General features: G+C 38.1%; 1 protein-coding gene across 3 annotated transcripts in view; it reads right to left on the bottom strand.

Moving 5' to 3' along the window:
* Positions 1 to 5,493: 5,493 nt before the first annotated feature.
* Positions 5,494 to 17,297, bottom strand: part of usp28 (ubiquitin specific peptidase 28) — a 39,039-nt gene continuing 27,235 nt past the window's right edge. For 2 of the 3 annotated variants that reach the window (XM_073823870.1, XM_073823872.1), the window contains 10 exons: positions 14,403 to 14,705; positions 14,187 to 14,323; positions 11,628 to 11,876; positions 8,808 to 8,903; positions 8,458 to 8,636; positions 8,272 to 8,350; positions 7,640 to 7,719; positions 7,430 to 7,553; positions 6,224 to 6,419; positions 5,494 to 6,129 (listed from right to left, as the gene is read on the bottom strand). In XM_073823870.1, coding sequence (XP_073679971.1) covers positions 5,957 to 6,129; positions 6,224 to 6,419; positions 7,430 to 7,553; positions 7,640 to 7,719; positions 8,272 to 8,350; positions 8,458 to 8,636; positions 8,808 to 8,903; positions 11,628 to 11,876; positions 14,187 to 14,323; positions 14,403 to 14,705 — 1,616 coding nt within the window. In that variant the 3' untranslated portion in view covers positions 5,494 to 5,956. The remainder of the gene's footprint in view (positions 6,130 to 6,223; positions 6,420 to 7,429; positions 7,554 to 7,639; positions 7,720 to 8,271; positions 8,351 to 8,457; positions 8,637 to 8,807; positions 8,904 to 11,627; positions 11,877 to 14,186; positions 14,324 to 14,402; positions 14,706 to 17,297) is intronic. The other variant, XM_073823871.1, reaches the window with a different exon arrangement.

Below are 17,297 nucleotides of genomic sequence, written 5' to 3'. Positions count from 1 at the left end.
CTTTAAAGCCATTCCGCATGAAACAGAATGGGGTAACAGATTTCAGGTACTTCTAATAGTGCTTTTGTTGGATTTGGTGACTGTTGTACACTACCAGTCAAAAGTTTTTGAACAGTAAGATTTTTAAAATGTTTTTTAAGTCTCTTCTGCTCACCAAGCCGCATTTATTTGATCCAAAGTACAGCAAAAACAGTGAAATGTAAAAATGTTTAGCTGTTTTTTATTTGAATATGTTTTAAAATGTAATTTATTGTAGATTATTCCTGTGATTTCAAAGCTGAATGTTTTAAATCATTACTCTGACATGATCCGTCAGAAATCTTTCTAATATTCTGATTTGCTGCTCAAAAAACATTTATGTTGAAAACTGCTGAGTAGAATGTTTTCAGGTTTCTTTGATGAATTGAACGTTCAGAAGTACAGCATTTATCTGAAATAGAAATCTTTTGTAACATTACAAATGTCTTTATCATCACTTTTGATCAATTTAAAGCATCCTTGCTGAATAAAAGTATTAATTTATATAATTTCTTTCCCCAAAATAAATAAATACTAACTCCGGGCCTTTTATTTGTACTCAAAAAATGTACTCAAATGTTTTAAACATTCATAATAATAATAATAAATGTTTCTTGAATAGCAAATCAGCATATTAGAATGATTTCTGAAGGATCATGTGACACTGAAGACTGGAGTAATGATGCTGAAAATGTAGCTTTGATCACAGGAATAAATTACATTTTAAAATTTATTCAAATAGAAAACTGTAGTAAAAAAAAATCTAAATTTTACTGTTTTTGCTGTACTTTGGGCTTGGTGAGCAGATAAGACTTAAAAAGAAAATATAAACACATTATAAATCTTACTGTTTTAAATCATTTGACTGGTGGTGTATATGTGCAGCTATTAATATCAGACCTAAAATGCTTTCTAGGATATAAAAAAGTAGAATTGAGGCATCACCAGGTTGAAATTGGGTGACATTAAAACCATAGTCTGTGAAATACAGAGGGGTAATAGATTTTGGTAACTTCTAATATTGCGGTATATGATGTTCTAGCATGTCATGCCTGAAAAAAGATGAAGACATTATCACAAAACTGACAAATGTTAATAAAAAAGATTTAAAAAAAGACTTGGAACTCAGACAATATTCCCAAAACTTGTAAGTGCTGTCAGGTGTAATTCTTTCGTTGTGTACATAGATGAACCAGAGATCTAACAACCCTGAGGCTTCTTTCTTTTCCATCAAAGATGACAATCATCTCAAACGTAGGCATTTTCAAAGACTCTTAAGTCCCAGAAGAGGTTGATTTCATTCATTGTAATTATTATATAATTTTCATCATGCTCACATATGACACAGTAGTGTGTGTGCTGTAGATCAGAGCTCTCTTCTCTGGCCTGGAGATCTAGAAAAACATGCAATCACCCAGTCATTAGAACATCAGTAATGAACCAATGCATTATGTATGTCTTAAAATACACACTGTTAGCATATGTAATACTGCATTTAGGCAAATGAGCATTGCAACAACGACTTCAGTTGATTACCTTGTGAGAGTACTGGATGGAGTTTCTTTGAAGTCTTTTTCCTTGTAAATCTATTCTGTTACTGATGGAGGTTTGCCATCACAGACAATAGGTACCTTCTTCCTGAGGAAAGAATTGTAAATTAGCTGTTATACACTTAACTGCGGACACAATTCTATATTAATGCACTATCCCTCTTTGGAAACCATAAAAAGCTTACAGTTTATTAAAAAAATATTATTATTAATACATACAGTATGTCACAAAAGTGAGTACACCCCTTAAATTCAGCAACCATTTTAGTATATCTTCTCAAGGGACAATACTATAGAAATGAAACTTGGATATATTTTAGAGTAGTCAATGTGCAGCTTGTATATAGATACTCAACATACAGCCATTATTGTCAAAATAGCTGGCAACAAAAGTGAGTACACCCTAAGTGAACTTGTCCAAAGTGTCAAAATATTGTGTTAGTACCACTGTTATCTGGCACTGCCTTAATCATCCTGGGAATGGAATTGACCAGAGCTGCAGAGGTTGTGGCTGGGATCCTCTTCCACTCCTCACGGAGCTGCTGGACGTTAGACACATGGTGCTTCTCCACCTTACGCTTGAGGATGCCCCACAGGCGCTTAATAGGGTTCAGGTCTTGAGACATACTTGGCCCTTCAGCTTTCTCAGCTAGGCAGTTGTCATCTTGGTTGTGTGTTTGGGATCGTTATCATGTTGGAAAACTGACGTTCAGCCTAGTTTCTGGAGGAAAAGCATCATGTTCTGCTTCAGAATGTACAGTACATAATGAAATCCATGTTTTTCTCAATGAACTGCAGCTCCCCAGTACCAGCAGCACTCATGCAGCCCCAGACCACCATGCTTGACTGTAGGCAAGACACCATTTCTTGGCACTCCTCACCAGGGCATCGCCACACATGCTGGACACCATCTGAGCCAAACAAGTTTATCTCATAGTTTCATCAGACCACAAGACATGATTCCAGTAATTGATACTCTTGGACAGGTTGTCTTCAGCAAACTGTTTGCAGGTTTTCTTGTGAGCCAGCTTCAGATGAGGCTTCCTTCTGGGACGACGCCTATGCAAACTGACTTGTTGCAGTGTGCGGCGTATGGTCTGAGCACTGGCAAGCTGACCTTCTACTTCTGCAACCTTTAAAGCAATGCTGGCAGCACTCATGCATCTGTTTTTTGAAGCCAGATTCTGCACCTGACACACAGAACCAGTGCTCAACTTTGTTGATCGACCCTTGCAAGGCCTGTTCCGAATGAAACCCATCTTGGAAAACCTCTGTATGACCCTGACCACTGTAGTGTAACTCGGTTTCAGGTTACTGAACCTCTAATATCCTTGGCCATCTTTGTGGAGAGCAACAATTTTAATTCTCAAATCCTCAGAGAGTTCTTTGCCATGAGATGCCATGTTGAACATCCAGTGGTCAGTATGAGAGAATTGTACTTAAAGCTACTAATTTTAACTGCTCTAATACAAGATACACAACTTTGTATGGTCCTGTCAAGCAGACAAAAACATAAACATGATGAAAGGACATGTGACTTTGCATGGTTAAACAACACAAATAAACAACTGTTATCACTTAGGGTGTACTCACTTTAGTTGCCAGCTAATTTGACAATAATGGCTGTATGTTGAGTTATTTTCAGAGCTACACTGCTATTCAGGCTGCTCACTGACTACTGTAAAATATATACAAGTTTGATTTGATTTCCATTTAATTTAGTATTGTCCCTTAAAAAGATATACTAAAATGGTTGCTGAAATGTGAGGGGTGTACTCACTTATGTGAGATACTGTATAATTAGTTTCTTTTATATTTCTGTTGCCTAATAATATAAAAACCCGCTTCACATTCTGTATGTTATTATTTTGTATCTTAAGGGCAATAGCAGAGTCTAATCCTGATAAGACTGTATAATGACATGTTTGTGAAACTTAACCAGATGGCTCCAGTACATCTTATCTTTTATACACTTCCCATGTAGCCTTAGAAGACCGCGATTCACTGTGCAGTGCAGCGATTTGTTGTATCAACACAATCATGGCTGTGTTCGAATTCTAATTAAACTCAGGAGATTATGTCTGATTCTCTAAATTAATCCAGGGAGAAGAAGGCAAAAAAAAGTCTTGTGGTAAATGCATTTTAGAAGAGTATTACATGATGATTTTATGCAGATGTATGAAAAAATATACAACTGTCTTCATTAACTTTTATGTTGTCATTCCTGCACTTTTTAATAACACAGTATGTTCCGTTTTAGATGGGAAAACAGTCTGAATTTACACAAAAAGCTAAACTGAGAACAAATGCAGATTGGAGTGTTTCTGTTGATAAGTAATTTAATTGTAATCTGGCACTGTGGCTGTGGAAATGTCTCACTAATTTAGTTTGAATTACTCCAATTTTTTTCATATCTCGTTAAACATAAGTCAATACTTATCCATGGGCATTAATCAAAGAAATGTAATTAATGAAAAACTACCACTAACTAGCTAAACAAATCTTATAAAAGCATAAAACTATAGCTGCCTTGTGTATGTGGTTATTTTTAGTAACAGGCCATTTTGAAAGCTTCAAACCTATTGAAAGAAGTTTAAGAGAGGAAGGTAAAACTATTATTTAAAGGCAAAGACTATTAGAGCTGTACATATTTTGAGACATACACTGCCAATCAGTACGATTTTTAATGTTTTTAAAGACGTCTTTTCTGCTCATCAAGTCTGTATTTATTTGAGTAAAAATACAGAAAAAATAGTAATATTGTGAAATATTATTGAAATTTAAAAAAGTGGTTTTCTATTTTAATATACTTTAAAGCAGAATTTATTATGTCACATAATTCTTCAGAAATCATTCTAATATGCTGATTTATTATTAGTGTTGGTAACAGGATTCGGGACTCTTTGATCAATAAAATGTTAAAAAGAACAGCATTTATATAAAATATAAAAATATTTTAAAATAAAAATAAAAAACAATATACACTACCGTTTAAAGTTTGGGCTCAGTAAATGTTTTCTTTCTTTCTTTCTTTGCAAGAAATTATTAAGTTTATTCAGCAAGGATGTGTTAAATTGATACAATAAAGACTTATATTGTTAGAAAAGATTTCTATTTGAAATAAATGCTGTTTTTTTTAACTTATTATTCATCAAAGAATCCTAAAAAAGTACCACAGGATTTAAGCATTGATAATAAATCAACATATTAAAATGATTTCTGAAGGATCATGTGACACAATGGATGATGAAAATTCAGCTTTGCATCACAGAAAAAAATTATACTTTAAAGTATATTAAAATAGAAAACTGTTATTTTAAATTGCAATAATATGTAATTTTTTCTGTACATTAAAACAGAAATTTGTGGATATCGAAAGAGGAATTGGCCTAAAAATATTTATAAAATATGGTAAGTAATAACTGTATATATATACACACACACACACACACACACACACACATAGGACAATATAAAAATCTTTTCATTTGAAAAATATATAAATAATATATAATGTCACATATATGAGAAATATGATGAAATATACACAACTTCATCTTCTTAATATAAAAATATATTAAAATCTTTATTAATAATATTTTACAACATTTGTATATTTTGTAATATGTTTAAAAACACAGCTGAAAATATATTCTTGCCCTGTCGATTATCGGTTATGACTGTGGAAGCCACAATGTGATGAAGCATGTACTTATAAGTGTCCACATAGACTTACTAATAAATGGTCTGTGGTCTCCAGCATAATAAATAGTTATTATTAATGGACTTCCAGTAATGTACTGTAAAAATGGAAACTCTAATAGAATTATGATGAGAAGAACTTTAGAAGAAACAGAAAATAAGAACAGATGGGGGAAAAATACAACAGAAGAAAAGAGAGTACTCACAGGACAGGGCGACAAAGTGAGAAATCAGATTTTTATTGAAAGGTAACAAGAGGGGTAGAACAAAGGAGTGGAAAATCAGACAACCTTACTGTACAAAGAAAGAATACATAGAAGATCTTCAGCTAAGTGTAGACTGAAATAAAGTGGCTCCAGCAAACGACTACATTTTCACGCTGTCTACAGCTCACGTGAAAAGAAGAACAGGGTAAAGCTTTCACTCTGCCTTCACTGCCCTCTCACAATCCTGGCTTTACAAAATGTCATCTATTTGATCTTTCCTGAGATCAAACCTCTACAAAGATCGAAAGCAGCCAATCAATCTCCCTTCAAGGAATTCAGAACACAGTGAACATGTGTACCGTGGTGTGACAGAAAACGTCATTGTGCAGCAAAAATTAAATCCAGCTCAGCCTGAGGCAGAGGTTGGATCACCTTGTAACTGTGCCATGTTTTTCTTTCCAGCCAGTGTTGCGTCCAGCTTCACTTGACAGTGACGACTGAGGTGCTGTGAATGGACTCCATGACGGCAGACAGGCGGCTGCACAGATCGTGGGGCGAGTTCCTCACTTTGGGGGGCTCCTTCAGGACTACCATTTCTGCAGAACAGTCCAGGACTCTGGGCAGGAATTCACTGAGCTTTTCTTGAAGAGAATCTGATTTACAAAAAACAGACAAACATGATCAACAACATGAGTTAAGAAGCTAATTGAAATGATCTACATATGAAATCTGAGGGAATAAGCCTACCATCCATGTTCTGGCCCAGATAGGAGCACCAGCAACTCCTGATCAGCTCTAGGATGTCCAAATCCTCTTGGCTGACGCTGTCTCTGACCATAAGGTGCATGCAAGGGATGATGCACTCATTCATGATGGTCACCGCCTCTGCCACATCATTTTCATCTTGACTTTTAAAGAGCGTGGCTGCGTTCTCATTTAGCTCCTGCAGGGTGTAACAAAAGATTTCTACTTATCAAATAAACCTGAAAGACAATCTACAAAAATTTTAAGCAGCACTGTTTGTAACATGTAAAATAATAATTAAAATGTTTATTAAACACCAAATCAGTATATTAGAATAATTTCTGAAGGATCATGTGACACTGAAGACTGGAGTAATGGCTGCTGAAAATTAAGCTTTGCCCTCTTAAATATATTCAAACAGAAAATAGTTATTTAAAAGGGATAGTTCACCCAAAAATGAAAATTAGCCCATGATTTACTCATCCTCAAGTCATCCTGGGTGAATATGACTCTTCAGACGATAATTGGAGTTATATAAAAAAATGTTCTGGCTCTTTCAAGCTTTATAATGGCAGTGTATGGCTGTTGAGATTTTAAAGTCCAATGAAGTGCATCCATCTATCATAAAAAGTACTCCACACGGCTCCGGAGGGTTAATAAAGGCCTACAGATGTGAATTGATGCATTGTGTAAGAAAAATATCCATATTTAAAACTTTATGTACTGTAATTACTAGCTTCCATTAACTGTCATACGCACGTTCATAACGAAAAATATGGATATTTTTCTTTCAAAACACACAGATTCACTTCAGAAGGGCTTTATTAATCACCCGGAGCCGTGTGGAGCACTTTTTATGATGGATGGAGTCACTTTATTGGACTTCAAAATCTCAACAGCCATTCACTGCCATTATAAAGCTTGGGAGAACCAGGATATTTTTAATATTACTCCGAATGTATGTATCTGAAAGAAGAAAATCATATACACCTAGGATGGCTTGAGGGTGAGTAAATCATGGGGTAATTTCTTTTGGGTGAACTATCCCTTTAAATTCTAATAATATGTTACAATGTTTCTGTTTTTATTGTATTTTTAAATCAAATAATTGCAGTTTTGGTGAACAGAAAGTTCTTTCAGAAACATAAAAAATCTTCAAAACAACTTTTGAATGGTAGTGTATGTTTTTCATTATTAATGTATACATACTTTCAAACACTTTCTTCTGTAAAGTGCTATAAGTGACTGGTCCACTCCTTTCCTCTCTCCTTTCCTAAGTAGGACTGAATTGTCCTGGTGTGCATGTGCGAGATAAATCAGAGCTTCTCTTATCCTGCAATGGAAAAGAGAAATGTTGCAAACGTACAAAATCTCCAATATAATGCAAAGGCAATGTCTGTTGTCTCTGAGTCTACATACTTTCCATTCTGATACTGTTCGAGACCTGTCAACAGGTAGGCAAATACTGTTTTGAACATGCTGTAGTCATCCTGCCATTGCTGGGAAGAGAGAAGATTAGAAAATATAGTTTGAAATGATCAAATACACGCACTACAGTTCAAAAGTTTGGAGTCGGTAAGTTTAAAGTCTTTAAAAGAAATCTCTTATGCATTTATTTGATCATAAATTCTGTAAAAACTGTGATATTATGAAATAATATTACAAATTAAAATAAGTATTTTGTATTTTAATGTATTTTAATATATTTTAAAATGTATTTTTATTGAGATGATGCCAAAGCTGAAAATTCAGCATTATTACTCCAGTCTTTAGTGTCACATGATCCTTCAGAAATCATTTTAGAAACATTTCTTAATATTATCAATGTTGAATGTTTTTTTTCAGTTCATTAGAACAGCATTAATTTGAAACAATTTTTTTGTAACATTATAAATGTCTCTACTGTCACTTTTGATCAATTTAATGCACACTTGCTGAATAAATTATTAATTTCCTTAAAAACAAATAAGAATCTGACTCCAAACTTTTAAACAGCAGCATATATCACACATTCAAGAAGAGAAAAGAGTAGAAAGCCTTATCGAGTTTACCAAATACTCATCCATGTCCATGTCTTCTGGTTTAATGAGACGGAGTTTACATCTGGCCTCTCTCATGATACTGACAGCCCTACAAGGAAAAAGTACCAGTTTAGATTAGTCCGATTATTCAATCTTAACCTATCCCTCCCACCCCAAAATACTGCATTAAGCAACTGATTTAACAGAAATGTGTACCGATCATCAAAACTCAGGTTACGATCCCCAAACTGCTCCAGTAATGTCCTTTCAATGACACGGTTAGGCGCCTGGTTTTGGAAAAAGTAGACCAGAACATGCTGGAGTCGAGGGTCCTGCTGAGGTGTGGTCTCTTCCTGGGACAGCTCATACAATCTGGAATATTCCTCATGGAACGCCTGATGAGGAGATCCAAAAGATTTCCAAAGAAATATACAAAGTGAGCTTGCTAAACAAAGCACTAAGTAAACTAATTTAATATATATGTTTTATGAGAATTAATATCTGAACATGAAGCGCCATTTGGCGTGTTCATTTGCAGTTGCATCGAGTATTCTTAAGTTGTATACCTTAATGAGTCCTGCTTCAGGTCCTTCTTTGTCAAAGGCCTGTCTTGCCTTGGCGATTGCAAAAATGACACCCTGCATGGCTGGTGTTAGCATCATCTATTCAATTACACACGAAAAGAAGAAAAATATGTTAAAATTTAATGTTAAAGGGATCGTTCACCCAAAATTGATGATCAAACTTACATTAATTACTCACCCTCATGTTCCAAATCAATAAGACCTTCGTTCATCTTTGCAACACAAATTAAGATATTTTTGATTAAAACCAAGAGCTTTCTGACTGCAAACTTAAGGCTGAAACAAACCACTGATGTCAAATGGACTATTTTAGGGTGTGTTCACACTTGTAGTTTGGTTTGTTTGGTCCATTTGGTCCAGACCAAAAAGGAAAATTATACATTTGGACCTGATCAGCTTATCATTCACATTCTTATTTTTGACAGCAAATCTAAAGGCATAGTGATACGTTCACAACCTGATTGGTCGGGTTGAATGACGTATATTCCGTGATGGAACTCACTGAACACTCCAAACAAAAGGGAAAGGTGCATTCGACTTGTGATTACTTCCTATTTTTGGTTCATTTAGAAGTATTTGGTCTGTTTTGCATTCCTATTTGGAAGTGGACAGAGACCCATCTTTTTAGCGGCCTCTGTCCGTTTGTTTGGTGCGCACCAGGATTCGGATGGCAGCGTTCACACTTACTCAAACGAACCGCATTAACAGAGCAATCGCACCAGGGTTCATTTTACCAACCAAACATGACAAGTGTGAACACCCTTAACAATGTTGTTACATCCCAGGACATGCATAGGTGGGAGTTTTGTGGACATGCTCTTTTGTTTTGCTTTTCTCTCTCTCTCCCCCTTCTCTCCAACTCTGACAAGGACTAACAGGTGGAGTTCAATTAATTGCTGATTCTGCTGATGACTGCACTGTCCTGTTTGATTCACTAAGGCCCCGTTTACACGAAGGGAAAACGCAGATATTTCCCTGCGGTTTGGCCTCTCATTTACACGAAAACCCCGTTTTTATCACAGAAAACGATTATTTCTAAAAACTCCGGCCAAAGTGGATACATTTGAAAACACCGTTTTCACGTTGTAGTGTGGACTGTGAACACGGAGGCTTTTGAAAACGATGACGCATATTTAGTCATGTGACGCATATTGTACCAATAGATATCTATGTTTACACCAGTAATTGTGCCTGTGCTTTTCACTGTCACACTGCTGCTAAAGAGATTTACCTTTTACACTCTTCAAATTGCAGTCCTAAAATGATGACAGAAAATTTACTTTTGCTGTCCTGAAAAAACATGACAACAACTGCTTTTCAGATAAAATATGAATGAGCGCGAAATAGACGCGTCAGTGGAGGATGAGATATTTCCGTAAATGATCCCGCCAGAAGAATTGCGTGAAAACTTATTACGTCTGTATACTTTTGGAGGCTTTACGCATGCGCAGTAAGGCGAATTTGATGTTTTCCTACGTTTCAGTGTGGATGAGAAACTTTTGGAAAACGCTTGGAAACGCTAGTGTAGACAGAGAGCGTTTTAAAATGAAAACTCCGTTTTCAAATGTATCCGGATTAATGTAAACGTAGCCTAAAGCAGGGGTTTTCAAACCTGTCCTGGAGCCTCCCCTGCCCTGCACATTTTGCTTGTCTCTCTCATCTAATACACCTGATTCAAATCATCAGCTCATTAGTAGAGACTGCAAGACCTGAATTGGGTGTGCCTAATAAGGGAGACATACAAAATGTGCAGGGCAGGGGAGGCTCCAGGACAGGTTTGAAAACCCCTGCACTAAAGGAATGTTGTGGAGTTAAACGTCCGAGCTGAGATGTTTGGAGTGTGGAGGCTTGGAGCAACAGTCCATTCTGCTGGCTTTTTCTTGTGTTCCATTCAAAAACCTGTTTTTAATGTAATGTGGTGTAAAAGATCTTTAATCCTCTTGTGGGAGGATCAATTTAACCCAAACATGTGAGTTATTTTTGTTAAGATTAAGTTTTTTTTTTTCTGTAGGGAGGGAAGCTATAGGGAGGTGGTTGCAATTTCTTTTGTCTACACTTTTCTACCTTCATTAAAAATATCTTAATTTGTGTTCCGTGTGTGTATGTGTGTGTGTGTATTTTCTTGGATTTCATCAAAAATATCTTAATTTGTGTTCAGTGTGTGTGTGTGTGTGTGTGTGTGTGTGTGTGTGTGTGTGTGTGTGTGTGTGTGTGTGTGTGTGTGTGTGTGTGTGTTTTCTTGGATTTCATCAAAAATATCTTAATTTGTGTTCAGTGTGTGTGTGTGTGTGTGTGTGTGTGTGTGTGTGTTTTCTTGGATTTCATCAAAAATATCGTAATTTGTGTTCAGTGTGTGTGTACCTGGTATTCATCACGTTGTGGGGACCAAATGTCATTTCTTAGGTCCCCATGAGGAAACAGGCTTATAAATCATGCACAATTAGTTTTTTCGAGGAAGTAAAAGTGTGTACAATCTCCTGTGAGGGCTAGGTTTAGGTGTAGGGTAGGTGTAGGGCCATAGAAAATACGGTTTGTACAGTATAAAAACCATTATGCCTATGGAATGTCCCCATAAAACATGTAAACCCAACATGTGTGTGTGTGTGTGTGTGTGTGTGTGTGTGTGTGTGTGTATTTCATCAGAAATAAATAAATTTGTGTACCAAAGATAAACAAAGGTCTTACAGGTTTGGAATAACTGACAGAACTGATTTTTTTAGGTGAACTTTTCCTTTTAAATGTAATGTATGATCAGCCTTGTTTTACAATTCATGGAACTAGAAGGATGTGTTGGTCCTTTACCTCCTCATTGTAGCCATCGGCATCAGACCGCACCAGAATTTTGCCTACATTGGGTATCTCAACCTCAGACACCTCATTCTCAAGCTGGCTGCGTGCGGCCGCGGCCTGGTTCTCCTCTGTGGATGGGGCCTCCGGCTCTGCCTGGGCATCTGGTTCTGCCTCTGCTCCTCCCTCATCACTAACGACCTGCTCCTCCACCTCAACCCCTGACTCAGATCTATCTGTAGTGGCTGACTCCACCACAGGCTGCTGAGAAACACAAAGAAAGAGGGTGTTGAATGACTGTCAATTATCTTATCCACTCATCACAGTCTATAGAGATGTTCACTCAAAACATGAATTTGTAGGCAAACCAGGAAGTCTAATTCACCATGGGATTCCTCAGGGTTTTAAAACAGTGGAAACGTGAATCTCTGAGCATGATCTGACTAGATTTATAGTAGTCTTTACCCATCAAAACACTGTTTAGGCTGCCTTTAAAGAAGGCTGAAGTGAATGCTAGATAAGGAAATGTATTTTATTTTCAATGCATGGACAAGTATGAATGTTTGAAAATAGTACTGTCCGCTTTCTGTGTATGTGTGAGTTTTTTTGTACTTGACAGTAATTATTGAAACTGAAAATTAAAGCTGAAACCATTATGAACATTATTATTACTTAAAATTAATAAACACGAACTGAAAGAAAATAAAAATACTTTTGAATGCAGTAAGAAACACCAACCACTAGAGGTCCTATCACTACCATTTATGAAAAGGCCTAGCAACTACAGTGGATCATGTAGTGACAGCAGAGTCATAAATCAGGACAAGCAATAAAATCAATGAGTCAAAGAGAGGAACAGCAGAGGAATAAATTCTATGTTGTAAATACGGAATGGACTTGCTGATTGAAAATCCATATACTGAGTCAATAATATCCAAGATTACACTCTCTAAAGACTAGATGGCAAGAACACATAGTGCTTAAACAATCGCCTGTTGATTGAAGTGTCAGGAAAATGTTCTCCATTATCATTTAATGACTGTGGAAATGTAAGAATCCAGTTGATCTTGATGGTGCATGCAGGAAACACAGAGCTCAGGTTCTATTTAAAGCTCTTTTCTGACACAACGTCCCCTGCAACCCCGCATGAGACTTGAACCAGAAAGACTGAGGAATGTTGGACGGCTCTCAGCTGTCCGATGAACCTTATCCACATATTCCTTTTCCAAACTTATCCTCTTACAAAATACCAGAGTTTTGCACAACACAACAGATCACAACGTAACAGATGAAACATTAAACATTAAGCAAGTACAAATAAACAAGTTTGGAGTGATTTAACCACTAATGTAAATCTAGAACTTTCTCTCTCATATTCCCACACAACTCCCTGATCATCAGACCACACATACTTGCCAAAATATACACCTTTTTTATATTAAAATCCTAAAAAATCCACAAAATATGTTCCCAATTGTAATGAAAAAAGAATATTATACTAAAGTACTTTTAAAATAGGCATTCCTGAAAAAGCCACTAAAATTATCATGTTAAATGAAAAAAAAAAAAAAAAATAGATGTGTGTTTAAAAGTATAAAAATATAAATTTCAATGTTGTAATAAATCACTAAATTGCTTATCATAATATAAAAAGAATATATAATGTATTGTGTGTGTTGTGTGTGTGTGTGTGTGTGTGTGTGTATATACTATAAATATAATATATGAAATATTTATATATATATATATATATATATATATATATATATACATATATTATAATGTAATTTGATTTGCTGCTCAAAACATTTATTTTTATTATTATTATTATTATTATTATTATTAATTATATGTATTATGATTATGTTGAAAACAGCTGGTTTCTTTGATGAATAGAAAGTTCAGAAGATCAGAATTTATCTGAAATAGAAATCTTTTGTAACATTATAAATATCTTTATTATCACTTTTGATGAATTTAAAGCATCCTTGCAAAAAAAGTTTTAATTTCTATAATTATAATTTCTAAAATTAAAAAAAAAGAAAAACAACAAAAACATTAAAAATCTTACTGTTCAAAAACGTTTGACTGGTAGTATATTATATTATATCAAATTAAAAAAAAAGTATGAATTATAATTTATTTTACAGTGGAATTGTATACTATATTTAATAACACATATACAATATAAATTATTGTCTAAAAGAATTAATTAATTAATATACACAATATAAATATATATTGTTTAAAATATTGTACAATAATGTTTCAAAATAAATGGGTCATATATCATTCACATTACATACAATACGTGAAAAACACCAAAAGTTCCCTTATTATATTGAAGTTAAATAGCTTTCTTAATATTTAACTTACATTTAATTAAAATGTCTATAACATTATTTTTGTTAAATGCATTATTGTTGTGTTATGTGTTTTTGTATGATGTCACTATTGCAGTTATGTTAAGGAAGAAGATTGTGACCCATATGTACTGTACGTGAACTCTCCAGTGCTGTATATGTGACCTATTTTTTGCACGTCTCAAATAACATTTTTAGCGCTCGCATTCACCTGACTCTGATCTGGCTTGTCTTCATCTGGCGGGCCATGGGTCTGGCTACTAGTGATATGCTCTTCACCTCCCTCTTCCACATTCTCACTGGGCTCTGTTGATATCGAATTGGGAGTGTCTGAATTGGCCAAGGGCTCTGGGAAGGGAAAGCACATTGAAAATAAACCTGCAATAGATACACGGTAAACATCTGACCTTAAGAAAAAGGTTCCCACCTTCACTGTCCTGGGCAGGTGCTGGTGATAAATCTGTAGGTGGTTCTTCGGCCACTTCATTTGTTTGTTCTTGGGGTGGTTCTGGGTTTGGCTCTTGTTCTGGGTTCTGTGGCTCTTCTTGGATAGGTTTCTCTGTCTGTTTTTGAACTTGCGCTTCTTCACGTTGGGCTTGGCAGAACTGCTCTTCCCATTCTTTCAGCTCTTGCTGGAACCAGCGGTTATCCTCCCGAACATAACGCCTCAGGATAGATGGGAGGGAGTCCATTCCTTTCAAAACCTGTCCTGTCTCATCGTCCGTGTCTTCTGTCATTCATAAGCAAGGAAAAAGTCATGTTCAATTAGATTACATTACTGCAGCAGATGGGAAAAGCATTACAGAAAGGTCTAACATTATGGTTGAACCACTGATGTCACATGAACTATTTTAATGATGTGCTTACTACCTTTCTTGGCCTTAAACATGGTAGTTAAGTTGCTGGCTATGCAGGGTTACAAAGCTATTGGATTTCGTCCAAAATATTTTAATTTGTGTTTTGAAGATGAATAAAGGTCTTACAAGTTTGGAAGAATATGAGGATGAGTAATTAATAACACAATCTCATTTTTGGTTGAACTATTCCTTTAACATTCTGTAGTAAAAAGGTGTTGTTATGGCACGTACAATCTGCATGCTACTGTACCTATCCAGAGTGGATAGTTAATGGAGTTCTCTTACGAGAGGTCTCTCGTACTGCGTAAGTATCTTACGCTAGGGGAAAATCCTTTTCTGCGAGATATTGAAGCCAAAAATTATCCTTAATTTTGAAATAATGTAAAGCGCGTTGCAGCAGCATACAGACATAGGCGAAACAGCTTGCGCGCCTATTGGCTGCTCTGCGGCAACTGCAGCAGCCTATTAGAGCGAGGCCTGACGCGACGCCAGATCCAATGGGGGCATTTCGCGCCCTTTGCGTCGCTTCGCGCCCTTTTCGTAGCTTCCCGCCTAAAAGGGCGTGGTCTAGACCTATAAAGACCGCTCGTAGGCAGCTATTATCTGATTTTTCATCCTTCAAGCGAAGCACACGCATCGCTGGAGCCGGATAAGAAGCCGCCGTTTGACTGCAAGCATCTCAGCGGGACGAGCCACTGAAGCTGCTGGCCACGCCGCCTTCCGTGCCTTCCTGCTGCGCTTTCCGGCGCTAATATCCTTTCACTAAATAAGTGTGTGTTGCCGCTGCAATACACACTTATCATAAAAGAGCAAAAGCGTCTTTATAAAGATGCCTTCTTGCGGCTCATGTCGAGCCACACTCAGCGACGGGGACTCCCCCCGCACACGCCCCGTCAGGTACGAGAGCGTCAATTGAGGCAGAATTGATGAGGATCCTCACACAGGCCACGGCGAGCCTTGGCCTCGAGTGGTCCTCACCAGAGCAGCCCGCTCGCAACCGGTTGGATGGCTGTTTTCTGCCAAAAGGGGAGCGCGCTTCAAGCGCATCGAAACCGGCGCCTTTTCTTCCTGAGCTACATGAAGAACTGGCTAAGTCCTGGAGCGCCCCCCACTCGACGAGAGTGCGCCCTTCTTCTTCTCTTGCGTTCTCTGCTGTAGACGGTGCCGAGAAGAGAGGATACCTCTCGATGCCGCCGGTCGAAGAGGCGATTGCAGCCCACTTGTGCCCGCCCTCCGCTGGACGGCGTGCTAAGTCGGCGCTGCCCTCAAAAGCCTGTCGCCAAACGTCTAGCCTGCTCCGCCACGCGTACACCGCCGCTGGGCAGGCCGCGTCAGCGTTGCACACTATGGCCACGCTGCAGATCTTCCAGGCTGACCTCCTCCGAAGGCTGGATGAGGAAGGCTCTGAAGCGATCTGTGTGCCGGACCTAAGAAGCGCCACGGACCTCGCTCTCCGCGCTACAAAGTCCGCAGCACAAGCCATGGGACGTAACATGGCCGCGCTTACGACAACCGAGAGGCATCTGTGGCTGACGCTTTCAGAAATGGCCGAGTCCGAACGCACCGCGTTCCTCGACGCCCCACTCTCACCTGCTGGCTTGTTCGGATCCTCTGTCAAGGATTTTGCGGAGAGATTCGCAGAGGTACAGAAAGCGTCTCAGGCGATGAGGCACTTCCTGCCAAAGCGTTCTAGTTCTGTTGCCGGCCGTGGAAGACCGCCCACGCAGAACTCACGAACTCAGCCTCAGCCCGCCGCAGCAGCTTCGCAGCGTCACCGAATGCAGGGCGCGAGACCGCGTTCCCGCTCTTCAGGCCGCCGTCCCGTCGGACGCAGCCAAAGGCTCAGAATTGAATTGAAACCTGAGCCTCCGAAGCTGTCCTAGCAAAGCTAGGAAAAAGACGGTGCACGAGTCCCGCTGTCGCCGGACTCCCACCAAAGGTATTCGCTCGTCCAGTTCCAAGAAATGTGACTGTTCCAGTGTATTTTGCAGCCAACAAACCGGCTCTGTCGCCCGTTTGCCTGTACTCAAAAGCCGTTCTCACGGCTACCCAGATAAATCCAAAAAAGAGTGTATTTTCTGGTGTCCCGGCCACGGCCGATGGTGTTTCACGTGTAGTCAGAATGCCCACTTGCCAGTGCCCATCTCTACACACAAGCACACCCTGTCACACAGGTCATGCGCACATAAAATCGACTCAGATCGATTGCGCTTCACAACCGGCCACGGCCGATGGTGTTTCAAGTGGAGTCAGAATGCCCACTTCCCAGTGCCCATCTCTACACACAAGCACAACCTGTCACACAGACCCCGCGCACATAAAATCGACTCAGATCGATTGCGCTTCACATGTGTTAAATGTGCCCACTTCACAGTGCCCACAGACATCACATTATGCACGTCAAAATGTTTCTGTAAAAACGAAACTAACGTGCATGCAGGCGAACGGTGTTTGCAGTGTGTTAA

The sequence above is a fragment of the Garra rufa genome, chromosome 19 (assembly GCF_049309525.1).
Source record: "Garra rufa chromosome 19, GarRuf1.0, whole genome shotgun sequence".
Taxonomy (NCBI): domain Eukaryota; kingdom Metazoa; phylum Chordata; class Actinopteri; order Cypriniformes; family Cyprinidae; genus Garra; species Garra rufa.
Note: the sequence above shows the minus strand (reverse complement) of the source record. Positions and strands in the feature narration are given on the sequence as shown.